Here is a 22,942-nt window from a genome sequence, read left to right on the forward strand (position 1 = left end):
TACTTCGGCAAATTCAAGGCATAGTCTGAAACAGACAAGGACTCATTTAACCATCAATCTATTCCAAGAGGCAGAGAGGAGTGACAGCTTGTAAAGTTTATGATTGATTCTCATTCATCATTGATTATAACTACATCGGGGAATTCATGACATGAATCCCCAATCGCTGTAGCACATAATTTTAAATACAAAAAAGTGGTATCTTATAAACCCATCTCCAACCATCATCCCAACGTTAATATTATTTACATCTGGAGATTAGGCTCTGCCGGCATCAGCCTGGGCCTTGTTCTGGTCGTGATAAAGCTCAGGGCAAGGACCATTCTTCTGCAAGAGGATGTATCTCTTGATCCACCATGGAAGCACCTCGGTGAGCTGGTATTGGGCGTGGCGGCGGTTTGAGACGCTAAAGACATAGTCGAGTTCCTCGAGCGTCTTCTGCTTAGTCTCGGGAACAAAGAGGAAGATGAGAATCAAGGCGACAATGTTAAGACCAGCGTAGAAGCCAAACGCTCCGGGGGCTGACATGGCAGCCAACATGCGTGGGAAGGTAAGAGAAAGGATAGAGGCCCAGAAGTTGTTGGTAGCGACAGCCCAAGACATGCCAATCTCACGATGAGACAGCGGGAAGACCTCAGCAGAGTACATGAAGGGGACGGGACCTTCTCCGGGAGAATAGAAGGCGTCGAACAGGTAGACAAAGGTTGCGACAGCTCCAATTCGGGCCGTGCTGTTCTCAACATCAGACTGAATGAGGTAGCAAAGACCAGCAGCTGCAGACGTGGTTAGCTGGAGCGTTATAATACGTTGGTTGGCGCAATAACTTACTGAGAAGAGTCCAGAACATGTTGGGGAAGGTGAAGAGAAGAAGGGCTCGTCGACCAAAGGTATCGATGGTCCACACGGCAGGCCAAGCGAACAAAAAGTTAATCAAGCCAAAGCCCCAACTGGCCCACAGAGCAGTGTAGTCGGAAATTCCGCTCTGTCTGAAGATGGTGCTGGAGTAGAAGGAGATGATGTTGATACCGCACATCTGCTGAGCAATCATGACAATACCGGAAGCCCAAGTGGCGCGCCTGATACGAGGAATAGAGAAGAGCTCAATGAAGCGAGTGATGATGTTGTTGGTCTTTGTGAGGCCGGCTTGCTCGACAAGGAGTTCCTCCTGATCCAAGATGCACTGGATGTAGTAGAGATCTCTAGCGGCTTGAAGGGGAGAGTTTCTAAGTCGCAGCAGTGATTTCCAAGCCTTCAGGTGCTTTCCCTTCTTCATGTACCAACGGGGACTTTCAGGGCAAAGGAAAGTACCAATGACCAAGGGAACTGCAGGGATGAAGGCAGAGCCAAGCTGGAGGCGCCAGGCGATATCACCGACCTTACCGACAGCAAGGTTGGCACATGTTCCCAAGAAGATGCCAAAAGCAGTCCAGATTTGCCAAGACATGACAAGACCACCTCGAATAGCGGCAGGAGCGTTCTCAGCAGCGTAAACAGGAACAGTCACTTCTTTCAGGCCCATACCGATACCGAGAAGCACACTAGTAGACATTTAGCAGCTGAATTCAAAATTGATGGGCTGGCATGTTTACTTACCGACAGGCAGCAAGCTGTCCCCAGGTCTGGGAAACGGCCATACCAAAGGGGGCGAATAGAGAGAAGATGGCGCCCAGGAAGATTGTGCCACGACGGCCGAGCCAGTCGTTGAGAGGATCAGCGATCCATCCGGCGCTGATACATTGTTAGTATTGCTTTCTTTTGCATAACAGACAAGCAGCCAACTTACAAAAGGCAGATGGTGATGTATGGCAGTGAGTTGACCAAACCAATCAGCCAGCTGTTTCTAGCACAGGTACCAGCGTTGGCGTCAGGTCCGCAGAGTGGCACGTTGTCTGGAATACCGAGAGCTTGGGGGAAGGACAAGTTGGCACCGTTTGATCCAGTCTGCAAAAGTCGTTAGTGGAAAGGAGATACGCATCGCTGAGGCATAACACGTACTTGATCCCAGCCCTGAATGGCTGCGGCAATGGAGCTCAGGCCGATGGTATAGTAGAGTGACCATGGGTGCTTCCATCGGTGTGTGGCCTCCTCCCTCAGAGCTCGCTTCTCGTCCTCATCCAGCTCATTGATGCTCTCAAAAGCAGCCGGGTTCTGTGCCACGAGGGCGCCCTTCTGGAGCAGAGGGAGAATGTCGCTGGGCAGGCCCTTTGTTCTCTGGAAGTCCTCGACATTGGCGAAGAGGGTGTGCTGGGGGATGCCCTTGAGCGGGTTTCGGATCTCGCCCTCAAGGTTCTCGGTCAGGGCAGCAAGCTTGTTGCCAGCGTCCTGAGACGAGTCTCGGACCCTATATAAGACGGAAGCGTATTAGTATTACCGCTGTGTATATAAAAGGCAAGACACACATAGTGTCATGTATTAGGGGCTAAGATGACTTACATCTTCTCATCGTGCTCGGGGTAGGCCACCTCGGCGGCGATCTTGTCGTCTACACCCATTGTGTCGGAGCCACGAGGCCACTGATTCACACTCTGAGACAATGGAATGAAACAAGACAGAGACAATAAACAAGTCTGAGAATCAGAGGCTCTGCCAGCTGTTTATCAATGTGAACCACGTAGAAGCCCGGCTGTGCCCTGCATAAGGTACTCGGAGGGTTTCATCGAGGGTGGACGGCCGTCTTATATACACCATCACGTCGCACAGGAGGCGGCCGGATCAGCAATCGACAACCCCAAATCTCCCCATGGCGGGCCTGCAAAAAAAATCTGAGGGGCCCCAGCTTGGACAGGCCATCCCATGGGGGATCTCTGGCGGATGAAGTTGGGGTTGCTGCTCAGGCTGTGGAGAGGGTTGGGGGCTTCGGCTGTGGCCTCCCCTGCACCTGATCATTCGTGTGGAGGGCCAGCGGTACACGGCGGCGAGTCACTGTGGCCGGGGCGCGACAGCGGCGCATGGCAGCGCCTTAACGAGGCCATCGCCAGAATTGCTGCAGCTCGCGGCGGCAGTTGGGCATGTGCCGTTAGCCCCAGATCGCCGTGCCAAGTACCTCGATAGCGCCAATGACCGCAGCGGCAGGTACTTGCGGAGGGTTTTGATGCCGCCACACGGCCACGAAGGTCCAGGAAGGGGCAAAGCGCACACGAGGCGTCGAATGGGAAGGCGCTTGGGAGCAGCCCAGGCCGTCACTTGCGGTTAGCTCCAGGCAGCAGAATAAAAACTCTGGCAGGGGCCACGGGCTAGCATAGCGTGAGCTTGTTTCTGGCCGGTGGCGTCGAGAACAACAATAGCTGTGGGTTCTGGAAGAATAAACAGAAGCAGCCGTTGTTGCGCAGAGTCGCGGTGAAGCGCAGATTTGGTGTTGTGTGCTGTGTGCTGCGTGTTGCTGCTGTCAATGCTAAATAAATACTAACATCCTGGGTGTTGGTAAGGCCATGCAAGCGTGTTCGTTCTCTGCAAAGATGTGCAAGACAGCGGCCGGATTTGGAGAAGAGCTGCGCTGTGCATATGTACGGCTTCATGCGGGTGCGGAGAGAGTCCTGATTTCTGATTTTTTTCTTACTCATGGTGGAGCGAATTTTCCCTCGTCGTTTCCCCTTGCAGAGACCAGGCGTTTCTGGGTGGGCCTCGTCTCATTGAGTTGAGCAGAGTACATAATGTCGGACAGAGCTTTGACTCGGGCATTGCTCAACTACGAGGACTAGTCCCCTGGTCTGGGCTGTGGCCATTCGTCGAGGCTTCACCGGTGGAGATGCGCTGGTGAGAGCTGGCAAAACGATGCGAGTGAATCCATGCCTTGTCACCGGTTAGCGACTCGTCTCGAGACCAGGCCCGACACCCGAATGCGGGCATGTCTGCCGGTGATGCCCTCACCAGCTCCTCGCCGTTCGTCATCAAGCAGAAGCCCGTGTAAGCCAACTCGAGCTAGCGCGCAGAGGGTGTCACTTGCAACCCACAGACCGCTGTGCTCGCCTGTTTTCCATCCTACGTGTGGCCGCATATTCAGGACGCAGGTTGAAGGGATGGGCAGATCCGACCCCTTGCGTTGGCTGCGACTCGTTTGACGCCCGTACGAGGCCGCTGAGAAATCAGGGCAAATCGCTATATGGAATTACTGCATGATAATATCACGACTAATAGCTAGCAGCACCGCTACCACAGACTACCGCGACTATGGGTAACTCAAACGACCGGTAGCCAGGCAGCAGTTTAACAAGATGACAAGATGGAGAAAAGCGGGCAGTCTCGGACGCCATGTGGCTTCGTCTCTCCAGCTTCTCCATCTTCTCCATGCCATCTCCATTGGACGGGCTAGTCCGAAATCTGCCACGCCAATTTTCCTATACCGGTTGGCGGGCATGCCGATTCTGAAGAGCCAAGAGGGCGACATGTCAGACAACGGCTTCCACCGCTAGTATTTGAACCGCCTCGTCCTCCAAGCCAAGCTAGGCGATGAATTGCTTATTGCAGCCTCGTCTGCTGAGCTTATTTGGGCTTTCAGGCCTGTTGCAGCGATCGACAATCTGGAAGGAATTGGCATCCGGGTGCTGGATGCTTGATTCTTGATTAAGTAATCGAAATCGGCGCTTGCTAGGTTTTTATCCACTCTGCTCCCTATTAGGTACTCATATACGGAGACATCGCTCACTCACCTGATCTCGGAATAGCGTCTCAAAATGGTACAGCATAATTTACCTCCTTGGTCGCGCCATGAAGTTGTTGCTTTGGAAAAGGCTGATTCAATCATCCAGAAACTGAATCGCACCCGCCGCATCCACTCTCCCCGCGGGATTAAAGTCTTTTGCGGAGAGACTCCCACTGGCCAAGCTCTCCGATGTGAGACAGTAAGCGTCCGGTGAACAGTGGCGCGCAGCAAGGGGTTGAAGCTGAAAAGGAAACTTCATTCTCTTTGCAAAGCCTGATTTCGTCATTGAGGCAAAACAAGATCCTGTTCCAATATGCATGGTGCGGTCTCGGAGCGACCTGACTGGACGATTCGACGCAGAAGCGGCAAGGCACAGGCTAATTCGCTGTGGCTAGTACAGATGTGGAAAGCATCGCCAGAGAGGCGGCGATAATTTTAGCAACCCGGCTTCCGGCTTCTGACTAAACATCCTATTGCGTGCATTCTGACGGAGCAGCGGCCTCGAATCTCTCGCTGTCCGAATCCTAATCGACATCGTATCTGGTCAAGACACGACTTGTGACAGAGTTTAGATTCCTCGCTGGTCCTAGACCATGAACATCGTCGACGGGCATGTCTCTCCAAGGCAGGTCGGACAAGAACTTCTGGGTTGCGACGCAGTCGTGTCGGGACACCGGCAACAAACGAAGATGAGTGAGTGAGAGTGTAACCATGGCGCCACGGCTCCTTGTCGAATCTGTCTTCAACGTGCCCAGAGATTGGCTGCTGTCAAGATATCTCGACAGTGCCAGTTATACAGTACGCCTGATGATGGGCTGGCGGGCCGGCATTCGGCGTTCGGCAAGGCTGCATCTGAGCCGCGTTTCCCAAGACTGTGTGGTGCTCAACTCGGATGACAGCGCCGGAGAGCACGGCTTAGGCCATTCCTAATTCCGTGCAAGTAGACAGCGCTGCACTGTGAACGGCGCCTCCTTCTTCGCATGCTATCAACCCTGCCGCTCCTCGACAACGAGCATCAGCTGCCTCCTCAAACTCGTCCAATTCTTTTCTAAAAGTGACTATCTTAGTGCGCGACTCGACGCGATCCAGACTTGCTCCAAACTGCAGCGAGGCTGTAGGGCACCATGGCCGAGCAACCGCCCCGTCCGAAACAGGCCGCATGTCTGGTCTGCAGGCGCAGCAAGATCAAGTGTGATTGGATGCCCTACGAGGCAAAGTGTAGACGCTGCATCCACCTGAACTGCGAGTGTATTCGCCCAGAGTTCCATCCCGGCAGGCAAAAGGGCATTAAAAAGCAAGCTCCCAAACCAACCATGATTCTATCATACAGGCCGTGACAGATGTGCTGACCAGCAGTAAAGCAAGCGTGTGGGCATCGACAAGGCGCTGTATCAGATCGAGCAGGCCGTGAAGCGTGTCAAGTCAGGAGAGCCGCGAGGGGCCCAGGACAGAAACCTCGTGGCCAATCTGAGACAGCTGCTGGATGACGTAGACGCTAGTGAAGATGCGACTGAGCACTCGTCGAGGCAAGGCTCGCAGAGCAACACGCAGGACGAGGCCGGCTTGACCTCGAGTGAGGACGACGACGAGAACGACAGCGCCGGCCAGCGGTCCATGGCCGATTTTGTGCAGCGCACCGAGGAGAGCCTGGCCATTGACGACGCCGAGAACCCTCTGCAGCTGCTGGCGCGCGCGTCCTACTTCCGTCCGTCCAGTGGTCGTCGTAGCCGTCGGGACTCGCCTCAGAATCCGCAGCATGACTCATCCTCGTCCAAGAAGGACCCCGAGTCTGCTAGAGTCGAGCGGTTCTTCTCACAGACCAAGGTGAAGCTCGACGTTGGCGAGGACCTTGACCCCGTCGACCTCGGTCTCGTCACCATGGACGAGGCTGAGTCATTGTTTGACTAGTAAGACAACTCTGTTCCCTCCCATTAAAGCATATGAAAGGAGAAGATGAAAACGAAAATGAAGAATCAACGGTTGGGCTCATGATGATACGCAGTTACTATTCAAAGCTCGTACACACGAGATGGGGGCTCTCTCCTCGAGTCCACACAGCGGCTTATACGCGCAGCCGATCTGCATTTCTTTTTACAACGGTCATGGCCGCGTCTACGCTCTTTATGCCTACTGCAGGCCCCTTATCCAAAAGGCTGTTTAATCATGTCAAGTTGCTGGCTCAAAAGGTGATCAACGACAAGTACAAGTCCGTAGAGATCGTCTTGGCGTTTATGACCCACATACCATGGATATTTCCGGGAGACCACACCATGGATGATGAGACTTGCATATACATCTCGATAGCGACAACCATTGCATTCGATCTCTCTCTTCACAAAACATTGATGCCCAGGGACGCCCTAGAGTCGGGGTCAACGAATGTGTCGAGAGGAGAATGCTTGGATCCGCGAGCTGCCCTCGCCATCGATGGATTTCCAGACGTAGACCCGTGGTCAGAACAAGGCCAATTATTGCTGCGAGCCCGAGAAAGATGTTATATTTCTCTGTTTGTCGTCGAGAGAGGGTAAGTGCGGTTTGAAATTTGGTCATCTTGAATAATGGCCTCCTTTAACATGGATTCTTAGAATGTCTTTGGCTCGCGGTAGGCCATTCATGATTCCCATCACCAGAAACATCAAGGATGTCGATACCTGGCACCGGTCCCCTCTGGCAGATGAGCAGGATGGCCCCGTGGCATCCATGGCCGCGGTACGAAGAGATTTGGTAAGGCAATACTGGTTTCAAATTGTTTCCCCCTTCGAAGCTCAATTCATTGATATATGTATATGGCAGGATTCTCTCTTTAATACGGTTCGTGCGCTTTGCGATGGCTCGCAGACTAGTAACAGTGATGGGTCGCTGGTGGCTCGGTCGTACGTCTTTCGTTTCTCGTTTGTTAATATCGTATTGTTGAATCTCTAACACGTTGCCTAGGATACAAGGATCTATCGAGCGATTTTTCGATCAGTGGCTCGCAGAATGGGGTCTGATGATTGGCCTGGGTCCTGGTAAGCCATCTAAGAGTTGAGAGTGAGAAGAAAGCTTACTTATTCAATCATAGAGCGTCGCCTGCCCCCATATGTCGAGATTCTCTTTGCACACACTCGCCTTTCGACGTATGGGCGCATCATCAACCACCCAACAGCACCAGTCGAGGTTCGTATATTCTTCCGAACGGCCGGACTGTCGGCAGCCCTGAACGTGATGAGAGCAGCGATTCAGGGAGAGTCGCAGCTGCAGTCGATGCCCAATAACACCGCCATAATGATTTCATTTGCGGCTTGCTTTGCTTTGAATATCAGCTCGTATGCCCCAGATGGCTCTGGGCTTGCACCAAGCATCAGAAGGTTGATTGAAGAGGCCACCGGTGTACTGGAGCGGATTGGGACAATCACTCCGCATAGAAACGGACTTTCAGTGTTGTACGGGAAACATCTTCAGCACCTACTACAAACATCAGGTCCACCAAAACCCAACCGACCACCAAAGCCAAGACGGACAACGCCTTCATCAACGGAACCAATGCAAGAAACGCCACCGGCACCACCAAGTAGCTTTATGGACCAACAAGTGTTGTGGCCGGATATGGTGCAATTTTCAACAATGTCGGATGACCAGATAACACAGGTGTTGAACCAGCCCGGCAACGTGTTTGAGCCATCGTTTGGCGGCGGTATGTCATGGGAAGACATGAACAATTTTGACTGGCTGAACTGGCCAGCTTTCAACGCGAACTAAGAGAGAATGCATTGGGAATTTGGCGACTTTTGGATATGAAGGCATATATGGAGAGGGGTTCTCTCGTTTTTGGGTTATCAGCGAGTGCTAAAAGATGGTTACCGGTTTCAACTTGGTTATGATTAGAGACGGCTGGAGGACGATTTAAGAGTGGCACATGGATGGTGGTCGTATCAGAAAACCAACCAAAAGTGTGGGGAAAAGTTGCTAGAGGTGCTTACAGCTTTATTAGTCTTGTTTAAGCTTCACGCATATTATTGCCCGGCTCACGGGCGTATTGTATATACACTAAGAGAGTACAACAGACGCATGAATTACGACGTGAAAACTAACGATTGGCTCGCATCAAACATTCTCATCCAACGAAGCAGAATCGTATGATTTTCTATTTTCCCTGTTGATTATGCCAAGAAGAAAAAAAAGCAGGCAATTTTGCATGTGCTTGGCGGCATCTGTCCGAGCCTCAGATGCAATACCACCCTCCCTCTCCCTTTTCCTCCGGACGGGCTGATTTCGGTTTTCAATAGTCCCGCTCTTACTTGTACTGTTTGCTATCTAGTCTAAATGGTCTGTATGTATGGTGGTATTTCTTTTCTGGATTTGCAAGGGTGAGGGCGGAGTCGGTGCTCAGATGTAGCCGGCATTCAGATGTGGACTCCGCCTTTCGGGTTATATGGCTTCGGAGACTTTTTTTTTCGACGGGATGTGGGAAGAGGGTGTGCTTGGAGGGGAGGGTGTGGGTGATTGTATCATGGTGAGATTTATTGTCTTTTACTATGTCTTGAGGGTATTTAATGATTGATAATGCTTTGATGTTGTAACTATCTGCTCGGATGGTTCCTCTACATGTTGCACACCATTTAAACACCTGAGATATACACTGTGTAGTATTGTGCGCAGGGCTCTCAGTTAAAGTTGGATGCAAGTCTGTATTGCTATCCTTTGCGATATCTTGTTCATAACATTACAGAGATATTAATATAGATATATTATACGTTTCGTTAAAGAAGAACAGCTTCTATGATATTTATTAGCGATGTTGTTTCTCCCCGGCGCCATGTATAGCCGAGGCCCGGCCGAACGGCAACCGGGGTCCAGAAATGTGGGTTTCGGCATAGAACCCCGTTTTCTTACCTATTCTCTCTGTCTTTTGGTTTCAGTATGCCGGTATTATGTCATATCTAATTGAGCACTGAAGCTTAAAAGAGAGGGCTCATATATATATATAGAAAGGGTGTGTTTGGAGTTATGACGGGAGAAGTTAAGCATTTGCGCGCTGAGCGGGATCAACAACCACAACGACAGCCACTAAGCTCAACTTCAACAACAGCCTCGTTTTCTTCATCTACATCTTCATCTACATCAGCCGACAAGCGACGCAGACGGCGCAACATGTCGAAACTCTCACCAGGACTCAAAGCGCTCATCAACGCGCCGTTTGCGAGGCCGGGGCCGTGCAGGGTCGCAAAGGGCGCTGCGTCGGCGGTGATGGGGGAGGTGTTTCGGGGGATTGCGCGGGAGGCGAGGGGGAAGGGCGTTGGGGCGAGGGCGTGGCTGGCGATTTCGGTGAGTAGTTTTATATCTGCTGTGCGCTTGGAACCTGTGGAAGGTTGATTGCCTTAATTCTTGGGCTTCGTTTGATGAAATATGTTATGAGGATGTTATAAGCCCTTTCTTCAACAGATTGATGACAATGTCAGGGGGGGGATAATGGAAGCAACTAATCAAAAGATAGGCCGCTGCTACGTTCACACTCAACTCACCCGACGCGCTCTCCATCCTGCACGGCGTCGCCACCGCCGAGCGAGGAGGCTCTTCAACAGCCGAGGTGCGCACTGCAGAATTCATCCGCGAAGTCGGCCTCAAGTGCATCTCCTTCAACGGCATCCCGCGCACAATCAACTGCCTTAATGCCTTTCACGCGTCTCTTCCCGAGCATATCACTGCGGCATTAGGCAGGGAGTCATCGCGGACACTAACAGCAGAGAACGTTGAGAGCGTGAAGGCCCGGGGCAGAGGCTTGTGGGATTCTATTTACGCGCCGTTTGAAGACAAGTTGGTTGATAAGCTGGGCGTATCGCATCCTGATTTACCCGTGGTGATTCTAAACTGCCATTACGGGCCGTTACTGTCTGATCCGGAAGGGGGACAGACGAAGAGAGGCCTGGGGAGGGTCATGACGAGCTTGGTGGCGGTAGCGAGCTTGAGGGCGCAGACGGGCGTTGGGCCGCAAGTGCTGTCTCATGTGTTTGGGCTGAGGAAGGCGGTTGATGACGGGACGTTTCGGGATGATTTGGAGGTTGAGGGCGTAAAAGAGGAGAGGGAGAGTGAGGAGGGCGTGAGGTGGTTGGCGGGGGATGAGGGGGGGGAGTGGATGTTGAAGGCTGTGGATAGGATTGTGGATGGGCTGGGGGGGAGCAATTTTGGAGCGAAGCTGTGATGATGATGATGATGATGATGAGATGTACATTTTGAATAATGTTGGTCTTATAGATGAGCCGTAAACTGTAATATGAAAAGATTATATGCATAACCGGGAATGCAGCCTCATGTGCATCCATATCCAATTATGCCAATGCTAAATAAATGCCCTTGTCCTAAGCATCCAACGCTAAGAATGAATAACCTAAAAGAACTACAAGTAAACCAATTATATCCATCCAAATGCTCTCTGATCTTGTTGTTGATCGTAACCTTGAAAACTCCATTTAATTGGTAATGTTTCCCGTGTGGGTATCTCATTCCTCCTCTTTCTAAAGACCAACAAAATCTACATCTATAGTTCTTATGCCATGGTGATGATATCATCCGCTACCGTAAACGCCGCATCGGTCTTGCTCCTGACCTCCTCGACAGTAACGCCCGGAGCAAGCTCAGTGAGCTTCAGGGTGCCCTGCACGCGGTCTACCTGGAAGACGCACTATTAAGAAGCAAAAGTTAGTGCTCGATCTTTAAAAGGGGGGGAGTGTATAAGGGGGTTTAAATACCAAGTCTGTGATAATGGTGCTCACGCATCGAGCGCCCGTCAGCGGCAAGCTGCACTTTTGCACAATCTTGGACGAGCCGTCCTTGGCCACGTGCTCCGTCGCGACAATGACCTTTGTGTTTTCGGGGTTGGCCACCAGGTCCATTGCGCCGCCCATGCCCTTGAAGAGCTTGCCGGGGATCATGAAGTTGGCGAGATCGCCTCCCGCGCTGACTTGAAGGGCCTGAGGAAGTCATGTTAGCTTTGAAGAGATTGGGAATAGCGTATAGAGTAAAATGCTTACACCCAGGATGGAGACGTCGACATGGCCGCCGCGGATCATGCCAAAGGACTCTGAAGAATCAAAGGTCGAGGCGCCGGGGACAAAAGTGACGGTCTGTTTGCCGGCGTTGACAAGATCGCTATCACTCAGGGTCAGCTTCAAATCTTACAAGCCCATGACAAAGAAAACTTACGCATCGACTTCCTCCAGCGTGGGATGCGGCCCCATGCCCAAAAGGCCATTCTCGCTCTGCAGCCACACCGTCCTCTCCTTGGGCACAAAACACGCCGCCATCGTCGGGATGCCCACGCCCAAGTTGACGTAGTATCCCTCCTTCAGCTCATCAGACGCCCGCTTTGCGATCCGCTGCTTGCGCTTCAGCCCGGCATTGCCCTTTGCGTCCTCGGCCTTGACCTCGGATTCAGCCTCCCGGAGCACCAGACTCTCGACCTCCTTCTCCACCGTCGCCTTGACGACTCTATCCACAAAAATGCCCGGCAGATGTACGTCGTCGGGGTCGATCTCGCCGACGGGCACAATGTTCTCGGCCTCGACAATCGTCAGCCGGGCGGCCTTTGCCATGAGCGGGCCGAAGGCGCGGGTGGTGCGGCGGAAGACACAGTTGCCGGTGGTGTCGGCCTTCCAGGCGCGGATGATGGCGACGTCGCCGGGGAGGGCCGTTTCCATGAGGTATCGCTTGCCGTTGAAGTCGCGGATTTCGCGCTTCTTGCCGCTTTCGAGGGGGGCGCCGCCGGAGGGGTTGATGCGGACGGGGATGTCGCCGTCTTGGAGGAGGGTGTCTGTTGAAGTTGTTAGCCTATGCCCACCATTTCCATGTAGAGTATTCGTGTCACGTACGTGCTCCTGTAGGCGTGTAAAACGCGGGAATGCCTGCTCCGGCTGCTCTCAGGCGCTCGGCCAGAGTACCCTGCGGGCACAGCTCAACGGACAATTTACCATCGAGATATCCCTTTTCGAGCACCTTGTTACCACCCGTATATGATAGAATCAAGCTGTCTAACTGGCCAGACTCTGTGAGATGGGAGAGGCCGCCGCGGCCTTCGAGACCGGCATTGTTGGAGACGGCAGTGAGCGAGTGTAGCGATTCGCGGCCTCGACGGTGGATGGCTTGAATAAGGGTTTCTGAAAATTTGTTAGCTTCATGATTTAACCGTTGTTTTTTTTTTTTTCTCTTATTAAACATTCTTGTCCCCCTTTTGTCGCAAGTTGACAGACTACCCAGACAATAAAAATCACGAGATGGCTTATCATACCTGCAATACCACACAAGCCGAATCCGGAACTCAGAATCGTAGATCCGCTCTGGATGTCTGCCACCGCGGCATCGGCACTATCGTAGACTTTGGACTTTGGTCGCGTTTGCTGCGCCTGCGATAGGCGAATCGTCGTCGTCGAGAGGAATCGTGTTCTTGCCGGGCTGGCTCTTGTGGTTTGGCGAAACTGAGCAGCAGCGGAGTTGAGAAAGGAAGATCTGACAGAAGAGGCTCTGGGGAGAGCCAGTTTCGAATGGATTGGTCGAAGTAGCGTTGCCATTTTTGTGTACTGTGTTTGGCTGGATAAAAAAAAAAAGATAGAAAAAAGTTTAATTTAGAGATGTAGAGAGAGAAGATGCAGGGCTTTGTAGTAGCTTGTCAGTCTCAATCAACAAAGCATGCAAAGTGAAGAAAAGAGGACAAAGAGAATGTTGTTCTTTGAGAGCAAAAAGTAAACAGAGAAATGATTCGATTCAACTTTTTTATAAAACTAAAGAGTACCCTATTCTTTTATATCAACTTCTCGGCATTGCCACAGCTTGAAGTCCTAAAACGGCACTTGTTCGGGAATCTGCCCTAGCCGGTTGGCCGGCCGGCCGGAAGTTTTAGTGTGGAGCGGGTATACCGATGACCCGGGCGAAGAATGAGCTTTTGCCTCTGTTCCTATTGGCGGAGAACAAGATTAAGTGGTGCAGGGGGCGTTCGCAGCAGTATTTGGAAAAGACGGAGATATATCGGGCGCCACGCAATGCTGTTGTATGTGGCGATGATCTCATACCCAGATTGGGTTTGTTTGCGCTGTGCTTGCTGTCTATGCCGTGTTTGCTGGCCGTGCTGTGCTCTATTGTGGGCATTCAAAGTTGATCAGCTGGAACGTCATAGCGTGCTAGTTCTGCACCAACTGCGGAAAGCAGAATATTCATGTCAGGCCCATGGTAGAGCAAACTGCCGCTTCACATTCCGGAATCGCCACGTGTGTGTAGATGTGTACCCCGTATTTACAAGCATGCCGCATACACTGACTCAACCACAGCATGCGGGCCGCGGCGTACAGGAACGAGATCTTAGCTGTTGGCTACCCTGGAGTAAAGCGAGGGGACCCCGCAAAATGGCATCAACCTTTTCAACTGCCTAGCTCCCGCTGTGAGATGACATAAGCTCGTCTTGATATAGCCTGAAGTCATCCCAGAAGACATGTAGATGATGAGAGCGTATTAGAGCGTATTTCGGTATGTAGGTATCACGGTGGATATAGGCACTATTTGGACAAAGCTATATCTTGATACTTTTCATCACTATAACTGTCCATCATAGTATATGCACGCTACACCCGACTAACCCCAACATTCCAGCACCAGATCTACACTCAGCATTACCCCATCTTTCACCCATCCCCAACGACTCACATCCAAAACATGGACGAACCTCCCTTTTTCCTATCTTTGCAACCAGACGACAAGGGTCCATGCGGGGCAGGCCTTGTGCTCGGTTGCGGAGAGATAGAACCGCCGCCCTGCTCTCCAGACTCGAATCCTCTGCCTGCTTAATCTGTGCTCCCCGACTATACCCTGGTAAAGAAAGAATGGGGACAAACCGAAAAGGCAGATGCGGAGAAAAAAGAGACGAGTCAGTAATTACTGTATTAGAGTGCCAATCCAATCCAATCCAATCCGGGGGAAAACTGCCCGAAGCTCCTCTGCCGCGTTGTCACCCTCAATCTCTGGTGTACCTCTACCCTTTACATTACAACCCTCTGGGCGGTGAGAGTACCTGAATAATTGTTTTGCTATTGTTCTCTGCGGTGACCATGTCGCGTCTTGACGAGACGAAGTTTGAGGATGAGAAGCAGCAGGAGCTGGAGCTGGAGCATGGAGTCGGCTCTGAGCTGGAGCGCCAGCATGCAGCGGCGTTGGCGAGGAAGATTCTGTTCAAGATAGACACTAGGTATGATTGATCCCGAGCTTCTCAACGGAAAGCTGGTTGTTATAGCATACTTTTACCTTGATTGGCTGCCATTATCAATTGATGCTAACCGGGATTACTACAACGACAGAGTCATGCCTATTCTGGCGCTTCTGCTCCTCTGCTCGTTCCTGGACAGGACCAACGTCGGCAACGCAAAGATCCTCGGCCTCGAGTCCGACGTGGGCATCACCGACAACCAGTACTCGCAGGGCCTCGCCGTCTTTTACGCCACCTACATTGCCTGGTTCGTTCTTTGCCTTGCTGTAGTGACAAATAACAACTAACACCATGCAGCGAACTCCCCAGCAACCTCGTCCTCAAGAAATTCTCCCCGCGCATCTGGCTGCCCTCCCTCGCCGTCGCCTGGGGCATCATCACCATGTGCCTCGGCTTCATCCGCTCCTTTGGCAGCTTCGCCGCCGTGCGCGCCCTGCTGGGCATCGCCGAGGGCGGCCTGTTCCCGGGCATCGTGCTGTACCTGTCCAGCATGTACACGCGCGGCGAGCTGGCCCTGCGCATCGGCATCTTTTACACGGCGGCGTCGCTGTCTGGTGCGTTTGGGGGCCTTTTGGCGAGGGGACTGTCGGCGATTGGGCCGCGGGGAGGGCTGGAGGGGTGGAGGTGGATTTTTATTGTTGAAGGGTTGTTGGTGAGTTTTTCTGTCGACTGATGAAGTGCGAATTGATGATGGCTGACTTGTAATTATGAAAGACTGTTATTTCTGGCATCATAGCCTTTATCTGGCTGCCAAACGGCGTTGCGAGCGCAAAGTTCCTCACGACGGAGGAGCGAGATTTCGCTTCTGAGAGGTTGGCAAACGACAACGGCGGCCGCTTCAAGTGCGTCTCCCATACATCATCCGTGTTACAGAGACTCAAACTGACTGAACTCAACTATAGCCCGACAATCGAAGCAGAAGAAGCCTTCAAATGGTCCGAGGTCCGCCGCGGCATCTTCAACGTCCAGATCTGGCTTACTTCGACGGCCTACTTTGCCATGCTCTCGGGCGTGTACTCGTTTGGTCTTTTTGTAAGGCTTTCAGCAAATCCTCTGTGCGGTTGGTTTAATGGCTGCTAACATGACAAAGCTGCCTACGATTGTCAATGCTCTTCAGATTACGACCAATGCCAACAAAGTCCAGCTCTGGACCGTCATTCCATATGCCGTGGCGACTCCCACTACCGGTGCGTTTGTCCATCACAACTCACGTCTAAAACACAAATGCTGACAAGTCACCAAGTTGCCGTCGCCCTCATCTCGGACCGCATCAAGCTCCGCGGCCTCCCCATGCTCATCATGCTCCCCGTCTCCATCGCCGGCTACGCCACAATCGCCCATGTCCAGTCGGCCAGTGTCCGCTTCGGCATGACGTGCCTCATGGCCATGGGCATGTACAGCTCCGTGCCGTGCGTGCTGGTGTGGAACGCGAACAACTCGGCGGGACATTACAAGAGGGCGACGACGTCGGCTTTGCAGCTGGCGGTGGCGAATTGCGGAGGGTTTGTTGCGAGTATGACTTCCCCTTCATTCTGATACACTCTCCTCGACATCTGTCTATTTTGCTAATGAGGGGAATTCTTTACAGCATTTGTATATCCGAATAAAGAGGGGCCTGTCTATCTCAAGGGACACTCCATTATCCTGGGCTTGCTCTGTTATGCGTGGTTTGCGTAAGTTTGATCGAATTGTAATTTTCATCTCACTTGTACTTGAAGCTGACTGCGGATAAATAGTGTTTTGATCAACATCCTCTGGCTATCCAAGATTAACAGGGACAAGAAGGCTGGTAAATACGACCAGTATGCCGGTTGTGGCGATGATCGTGACCCCGAGTTTAAAATGATTTTATAAGCATGCTCTTTTCTAGGTTTACATACCTACGCAGTATCATAGCTAGCGGATGGATTTGGTTAATGTTTATATTTTGATATACCCTAACCCATATGCTTAATCACCCTTATATATGCTCCTCGTGGCTTTGTTGAACTCGTAACAGCGTACATCTATCATATCCACGCCCATCATCCCAGCAGCATCTTGACCACTTCCTCAACCTCATCAGTGTTTCCAAACACAATTCCTCCCCTCTCATCACAGCCCTCCACTCCCTTCTCCAACACATCCCTTCCATCCTCATCCACCGCCTTTCCCCCAGCACACTCCACCACCAGCCCCACAGGAAACAGCTCATACAGCTTCCTCAGCTTCGCCTTACTCGTCTGCGTCACGGGCGAGATGTACACGCCGTGGCCTTTGGTGAGAATGTGGCCCAGATCTGGGACAAGCCCCCCGCTGTACCGAAGCGTGTACTTTTCCTTGATAAAGGACGCAATGAGTGAAGCGTAGGAAGGCGATTCTGCAGCAGCACGTAGATTGGCGGGTGCAAAGTATCGCGTCTTGTAGGGCGGCGAGGAGAGCTTCACGTCTGGTCGGACGAGCTCAATGTTGGAGCCGCTGTCGTCCAGGCCCAGCTCAAAACACAGGCCGGCATCTTGCGGGTTCTCGCGTACAGCCACAATGGCCGTCGTTCGCGGCCCGTAGACGCCCAGGATCGAGCAGATTTGGTCCTTCTTGGGGCTCTTGCCGAGTGCGGTGTCGCCTTTCCAGATGCCCAGGATTGTGCCCACGGACCAGTTTGCGCCGATGATGGAGCTGCCGTCAAGAGGGTCAAACGCCACTGAGAATCTCTCATCCGAAGGAGAAGAAGCTTCTGCTGCTGTTTGGTGAACTTGTTTCTCTTCCGGGTCTTCCTCGCTGCTGGCAGTCACTACAAGCGGGCACTTTGCCAGCGCGGCGCGGACTGCATTCTCGGCTGCGACGTCGACGTTGAGCTGGTCGTCTCCGAATAGATTCGCGGATCCGGCGAGTGCCACGTGGTGCGAAGTGCGCAGCGAGGCGCCGATCTGGGAGATTGCGGCGAGGAGGTGAGGAAGAAGAGACGTGCTGAGGGCGTGGAGCGTTGGTGATGGCGACTGAGAGAGCTGGGGGGGCAGCCATGGAGGGAGGGGCGGCTGTGAAGACATTGTGTTTGATGTAAGAAGGTGTGTTGGTTTTGAGAGAACTTTTTTGGTGCTTTGTTTGTGAGATGACGTTCTGGAGATGCGGGTTTTTGGTGTTTTGGTGGAGATGGTGGCTACGCCTAGCGGTTCAGAGCGTTGATTGACTTTTAAGCTTCATTCGCACTTTTATCTTTAGACTACGTCATTTCAACAGAATGATTTATTTAATGAAGATAAAAGTAAGAGTATCAATTGAATGTCCGGTTCTTAAACGGCACATAGTATCTGATTCTGACAATGCTACTGCTTGATTTCCTTCCCACAACACCCAGCAGACCAGATTCAAAGTTGTTGGCAAAGTCGATCATTATAATTGACGACGTATAGAGCACCTAAACCTATCATGGTGCCCCAGCTCAACTACAATCTACACGACATGGCATCCTATGGCAAACGGGCCTCATATCGCATTTGACCCGTACTCGTAATCGCTGGTCTTAATGCGTCTTTCGCAAGTTGGCCGGGTTCGCAATAAACGCAGCAGCCACTCCAACAGCAGCCACCAGCGTAGTCGCCATAAAAGCAAGCCTCAGTCCATCATAGTATACCAGCCGAGCGCTGAGCTGGATATCAGGCGGCAGCGTCTGCAGGGCGTCCACCGAGTGGCGGATCTCATCAATGATCTAAACAAGAAAGAAAAATGCTGCGTCAGTTGTCATTTACCTCACAATATTCGAAAAAAATCATGGAAAAACTCGACATAAAGAAAAGGGTCGTACTCTCCATTTATCTGGTACCTCGCTCAAGACCTGTGGTAAGCGGACGCTGAGCGTGTTTTGAACAATGGCCGATGTGACGGATACGCCCCAGACGGTTCCGAGGGATCGAACGAGATAGGTGGTCGAAGCAGACACGGCGTGGTCTGTAGATGAATGTTAATGAAAGACTGCTATGCAATTGAACTGCATGTGTGAGGCATACCTGAATGAGAATGGGACGCAATCGATATAAACAGAATAGCCGGATACACCATTCCCGTGCCCAGGTGAGAGGGAAATATGTACCAGACATACTTCCACGACGCATCCGAAAAGGCCCACGACGAGACCATCGCTTGGCCGACCGTCATGAGAACGAGTCCCGTTCGCATAAGCGGAATCAACTTGCCCCAGCGAGACATGACTGTGCCCGAGATGAGGCCTCCCAAGGGCATGGCCAGCGAAGGTAGAGACAGACGAATGCCCGCTTTGGTAGCCGAGTCTTGCAGGATGGCCTGGAAGAATAGCGGAAGCATGAAGAGATACTGATTGGTACCGGATTAGTTATATGATCTTTGCTTTACATATAGGAGGGATGAAAACTTACGCCATACATGGACATGCCCGCGCAAAGATTGGCAACCTGCGTCGCAATCGGCATCGTCCCCTGCAGCATCCTCAACGGAATAATCGGCATGGCAGTCGTACTCCCCTCAACGCGAACAAACACAGCAAACAGCACCACACTCATCGCCAGCGCCCCAACAACCCACGGACTGCTCCACGGCAACTCGTTCCCGCCGAGGCTCAGGCCCAGCAGCTGCGTCGACACAGCAGTGACAAGCAACAAGGCGCCCGAAAAGTCGACTCGCTTCCACAGCGCGGCGAATCCGCTTTCGGTGATGATGCCCTGATGCTGGCTCCCGAGCACAAAGTAGCCCGCGACAAAGGCAAAGATGGAAAAGGGCACCTGCAGGAGGAAGCACCAGCGCCAGCCGATGAAGTCGGCAATGGTACCGCCAAAGGAGGCGCCGCAGATGGCGCCGAAGCCGACGACGCCGTTTTGCATGGCCTGGTACATGCCGCGCTTGCGAAAGGGGATCATGTCCGAGTTGATGATGGTGGCTATAATGCAAAGTCAGTATAAGGGGAAATGTACGTGAAGTCAAGAATTGAACACACCCATCGTCATCAGTCCCGCTCCTCCAACTCCCGTAACAGCCCTCATGCAATTCAGCGCAAACACCGTGCTCGCCACGCCGCACCCAAGACATCCCACGGCAAACACCACCGTCGACACGAAAAAGCACATCCGGCGGCCAAAAATGTCCGACACGCGGCCGTAGAGCGGCTGGAACGCCGTCGCGGTGACGAGGTACGCCGTGGTCAGCCACGAGGCGCTGTTGGCGGCGTCGAACTCGGAGCTGATGACGGCGTAGGTGGCCGCGGTGATTGTGCCGTCGAAGCCGTAGAGGAAGACGTTTGTCATGATGGCGAGCTGGATGGGCGTGAAGCCAGCCGGGGGGGACCAGGCCTCGGAAGCATCGTCTTCGTTTGGCGTGGTGAGGAGAGGCGAGTCTTCGCGGGATGTTGGGGGGGATTGGCGCTCAATGTCGGTGGAGGATTCTGGTGGGTTTGTATTTGGTGTTGTTGAGGCCATGGTGATGTGAATCTACTATGTACTACTGATTATGACGAGATGAAGTTGCGAGTTGTGGAAACTGGATGGGAGTGGCTGTTTCTTTTAACTAGCAGGACAACTAGATACTGAACAATTCAATCCAACAATTGCGCAAACCCACTTGTATAAGTCTGCTCGAAAGCTTTTTATTTTTTATTTCTTGTCTTCCTATCACCAAATCACGCGCTAGGGATCTTCCCTGCAACCCACTCACACCCACCCCAAAAGCGGGAATTGCACCATCGCCTTGTGCGTCTTTCGTGATGAGCCAAAGGCGGCAAAAAAATTGCTACTGCGCTCTCGCTTCGATGCAGGGGTTTTTGGTTCCTTGCCGATAACCATTGAAAACTTGGAACAGATCATTGGCTGGAAGCAAGAGATTGAAAATACAAATTAGATGAGCTTATAAACAACACAGTCTGTCTTTGGTGGTTGTGTGGAGAGGCCGGCGAGTGAGTAAGAGTAAGAGCCGATGGGCCGCTGCTCGGATGTCGTCTTCCGTGTTGATTACGGTAGACACTACCTATGTTGCTGCTGAGCACGCAATTAGCCTGTCGATCTGGATGATAGTTAGTCACACTTTGCACTCGCTCACAGTCCAAGTTTTACCGCGAGTTTGAGAGCAGAAGCGTACAATGTGAGTTGTCTCATATGACTTGACTTCTAATCGAGGTTGAACAAGCACCATTACTCACCCAGTGACTTATGCCTCATATATCGCTTTATAGGTATATTACACAGCTTGCAACAAGAAATGCATTAAAAGTTGAATTTCGTTTCTCATCCTAGTGGTGCCCTTCATCGCCACTAATGACCCATTCTCAGTGTCACACAAATGCCACACTCACATTTACACTCACAGTCACGCACTCTCATTTCTTCGCATCATCCTGCATGCCCTTCTGAATCCACGCCCTCGACGACTCCGCCAACTTGTCCATCTCCTCAGACGTCAGCTTGGCCGTCTCAAACGCCGTGTGCTTGTCCGGCACGTTGCGGCCCTTTTCAAAGCCGGGTCGCTCGAGGAGCGTGTGCAGCCACTTGTCGATGTGCGGGAACTCGTCCAGTGAGACACCGGCGTAGGCTGAACAAAAGCACTCGTTAGCAAATAATGATGATGATCAAATACAACAGAAGCCAAGACTTACCGTGAGAGGCAACCCATCCCCAGGCCGCAACATCAGCAATAGTAAGGCGGTCGCCGACGAGGAAGCCCGACGACGACTTTGCGAGCTGCGACTCCATGACGCCGTAGAGGCGGCGAGTCTCGTTGACGTAGCGGTTGATGCCGTACTGGATCTTTTCAGGCGCATATCCTACAAGCAAGTTTAGTAGCCAAATACCAAAGAAGGAAGAAGGAAGAGCGTACTGTTGAAGTGGTTCGCCTGGCCCTGCATAGGACCCAAACCACCCATCTGCCAGTGAAGCTAAACGTGGATAGAGTCAGCCATTTCAGTTCTCTTTGTCAAGTATGATACAATATCAAGTAAAGCGGGGGAAGAAGAAGAAGAGCACTCACCCAGCTATTCACCTCCCACGTCTCCTTCGCCTCCCTCGGATACGAAACCTTATGATCCTTATCGTACCGCTCCACGAGATACTGCAAAACGGCGCCGCTCTCAAACACGCGAATGTCGGAGCCGTCCGTCCACTTGTCCGTGATGGCGGGGATGCGGCCATTAGGGTTGATTTCGAGGAACCACGGCTCTTTTTGCTCATTGGTGCTCATCTTGATCGGATGGACCTACATTTTGAAAGAAGTTGTTAGTTGCCAACTATACGCGTATGTTGTTTTTTGAAGATGGTAGTTGTCTTGAATGAGATGAGACTCACCTTGTACTCCAGACCCAGCTCCTCCAGCAAGATGGAGACCTTGATGCCATTCGGCGTGCCAGCCGTGTAAAGCGTAATATCAGTCGGGATACCCATCTCGAAAAAAAATAACTTATCGTAGACTTTGAAATCTTATTTGCAATGTACGAAGTTGCGATTGCTGACTACCGCACCCGATCTATATATACTATTTTCCTTTCCATCAAATAGCAATGCGTCAATATGATACGCTTGCTTAGAAATCCTGAACTACGTACCTATTGCAAATGCTGCCAACTTCCCCACCTTTTGGCAAAGCGGAGAGATTTTTATTACTAGGTATAGCAAATGGGCACAAACAAAGCCCGCCCGCAATTTTGGAGGAGCTGTTGGTACAACTTTGCTGCGGAGAAAGGTGGGAAAAAATAAGAATGAAAATGAAAACGGAAATCGAAATGAGCAAATAAGACGAAGACGCTACTTAAGAAGCCTTGCTGATGATTTTCGATTGAGCAATACATCTTCAAGGGAGAATCCGTCTTCTATAAGCTGACTATGATTTTGCCCATGAGTGGAATAATACCTCGCTCGCAACTGAAGTGGGATACGAAGCGATTTGGAATCAATTACGCTCCCTTCATAAGCCTCAACTGTTGCAGCTCACTAAAACTCATTCTCATCATCATGAATCACTAAAAAAGAAAAGTCAGGAAAAAAGTTTTCGGCTTCCATTCTTGTATTCATATTCATATTCAAGTCCTGCCTTATAGTCGCAGAGAGCTAGCTATATATTTGTCTTTATCTCATAGGTAAGTTTCCAATGCGAAA

The 22,942-nt window shown here is 51.7% G+C and overlaps 7 protein-coding genes across 7 annotated transcripts; 3 read left to right on the forward strand and 4 right to left on the reverse strand.

Moving 5' to 3' along the window:
* Window positions 1-258: 258 nt before the first annotated feature.
* On the reverse strand, window positions 259-2,492 carry TGAM01_v207996 (hypothetical protein; the record flags this gene model as incomplete). The annotated part of the gene is made up of 6 exons (XM_018805729.1): window positions 259-773; window positions 829-1,538; window positions 1,594-1,728; window positions 1,784-1,941; window positions 1,996-2,341; window positions 2,434-2,492. The coding sequence occupies 6 exons, from the start codon at window positions 2,490-2,492 to the stop codon at window positions 259-261; spliced, it is 1,923 nt and encodes a 640-aa protein (XP_018661152.1).
* Window positions 2,493-5,763: 3,271 nt separating this feature from the next.
* On the forward strand, window positions 5,764-8,377 carry TGAM01_v207997 (hypothetical protein; the record flags this gene model as incomplete). The annotated part of the gene is made up of 7 exons (XM_024550223.1): window positions 5,764-5,933; window positions 6,001-6,546; window positions 6,642-7,163; window positions 7,225-7,363; window positions 7,433-7,512; window positions 7,574-7,647; window positions 7,701-8,377. 7 exons carry the CDS (start codon window positions 5,764-5,766, stop codon window positions 8,375-8,377), a joined length of 2,208 nt encoding a protein of 735 aa, XP_024405054.1.
* Window positions 8,378-9,769: 1,392 nt separating this feature from the next.
* Window positions 9,770-10,817, forward strand: TGAM01_v207998 (hypothetical protein; the record flags this gene model as incomplete). The annotated part of the gene is made up of 2 exons (XM_024550224.1): window positions 9,770-9,943; window positions 10,113-10,817. 2 exons carry the CDS (start codon window positions 9,770-9,772, stop codon window positions 10,815-10,817), a joined length of 879 nt encoding a protein of 292 aa, XP_024405055.1.
* Window positions 10,818-11,162: 345 nt separating this feature from the next.
* TGAM01_v207999 (hypothetical protein) lies at window positions 11,163-13,179 on the reverse strand (the record flags this gene model as incomplete). Its single annotated transcript, XM_018805732.1, has 6 exons — window positions 11,163-11,297; window positions 11,365-11,586; window positions 11,647-11,764; window positions 11,819-12,425; window positions 12,484-12,768; window positions 12,900-13,179. The coding sequence occupies 6 exons, from the start codon at window positions 13,177-13,179 to the stop codon at window positions 11,163-11,165; spliced, it is 1,647 nt and encodes a 548-aa protein (XP_018661155.1).
* Window positions 13,180-14,706: 1,527 nt separating this feature from the next.
* On the forward strand, window positions 14,707-16,715 carry TGAM01_v208000 (hypothetical protein; the record flags this gene model as incomplete). Its single annotated transcript, XM_024550225.1, has 9 exons — window positions 14,707-14,843; window positions 14,953-15,108; window positions 15,159-15,513; window positions 15,576-15,703; window positions 15,764-15,893; window positions 15,952-16,048; window positions 16,105-16,374; window positions 16,450-16,534; window positions 16,598-16,715. The coding sequence occupies 9 exons, from the start codon at window positions 14,707-14,709 to the stop codon at window positions 16,713-16,715; spliced, it is 1,476 nt and encodes a 491-aa protein (XP_024405056.1).
* Window positions 16,716-16,885: 170 nt separating this feature from the next.
* Window positions 16,886-17,887, reverse strand: TGAM01_v208001 (sedoheptulose-1,7-bisphosphatase; the record flags this gene model as incomplete). The annotated part of the gene is made up of 1 exon (XM_018805734.1): window positions 16,886-17,887. One exon carries the CDS (start codon window positions 17,885-17,887, stop codon window positions 16,886-16,888), a length of 1,002 nt encoding a protein of 333 aa, XP_018661157.1.
* Window positions 17,888-21,174: 3,287 nt separating this feature from the next.
* On the reverse strand, window positions 21,175-22,231 carry TGAM01_v208002 (glutathione S-transferase; the record flags this gene model as incomplete). Its single annotated transcript, XM_018805736.1, has 5 exons — window positions 21,175-21,386; window positions 21,451-21,618; window positions 21,672-21,729; window positions 21,822-22,046; window positions 22,136-22,231. 5 exons carry the CDS (start codon window positions 22,229-22,231, stop codon window positions 21,175-21,177), a joined length of 759 nt encoding a protein of 252 aa, XP_018661159.1.
* Between the last annotated feature and the right edge of the window lie 711 nt (window positions 22,232-22,942).

Source organism: Trichoderma gamsii (assembly GCF_001481775.2).
Source record: "Trichoderma gamsii strain T6085 chromosome Unknown Scaffold_31.2, whole genome shotgun sequence".
Taxonomy (NCBI): Eukaryota; Fungi; Ascomycota; class Sordariomycetes; order Hypocreales; family Hypocreaceae; genus Trichoderma; species Trichoderma gamsii.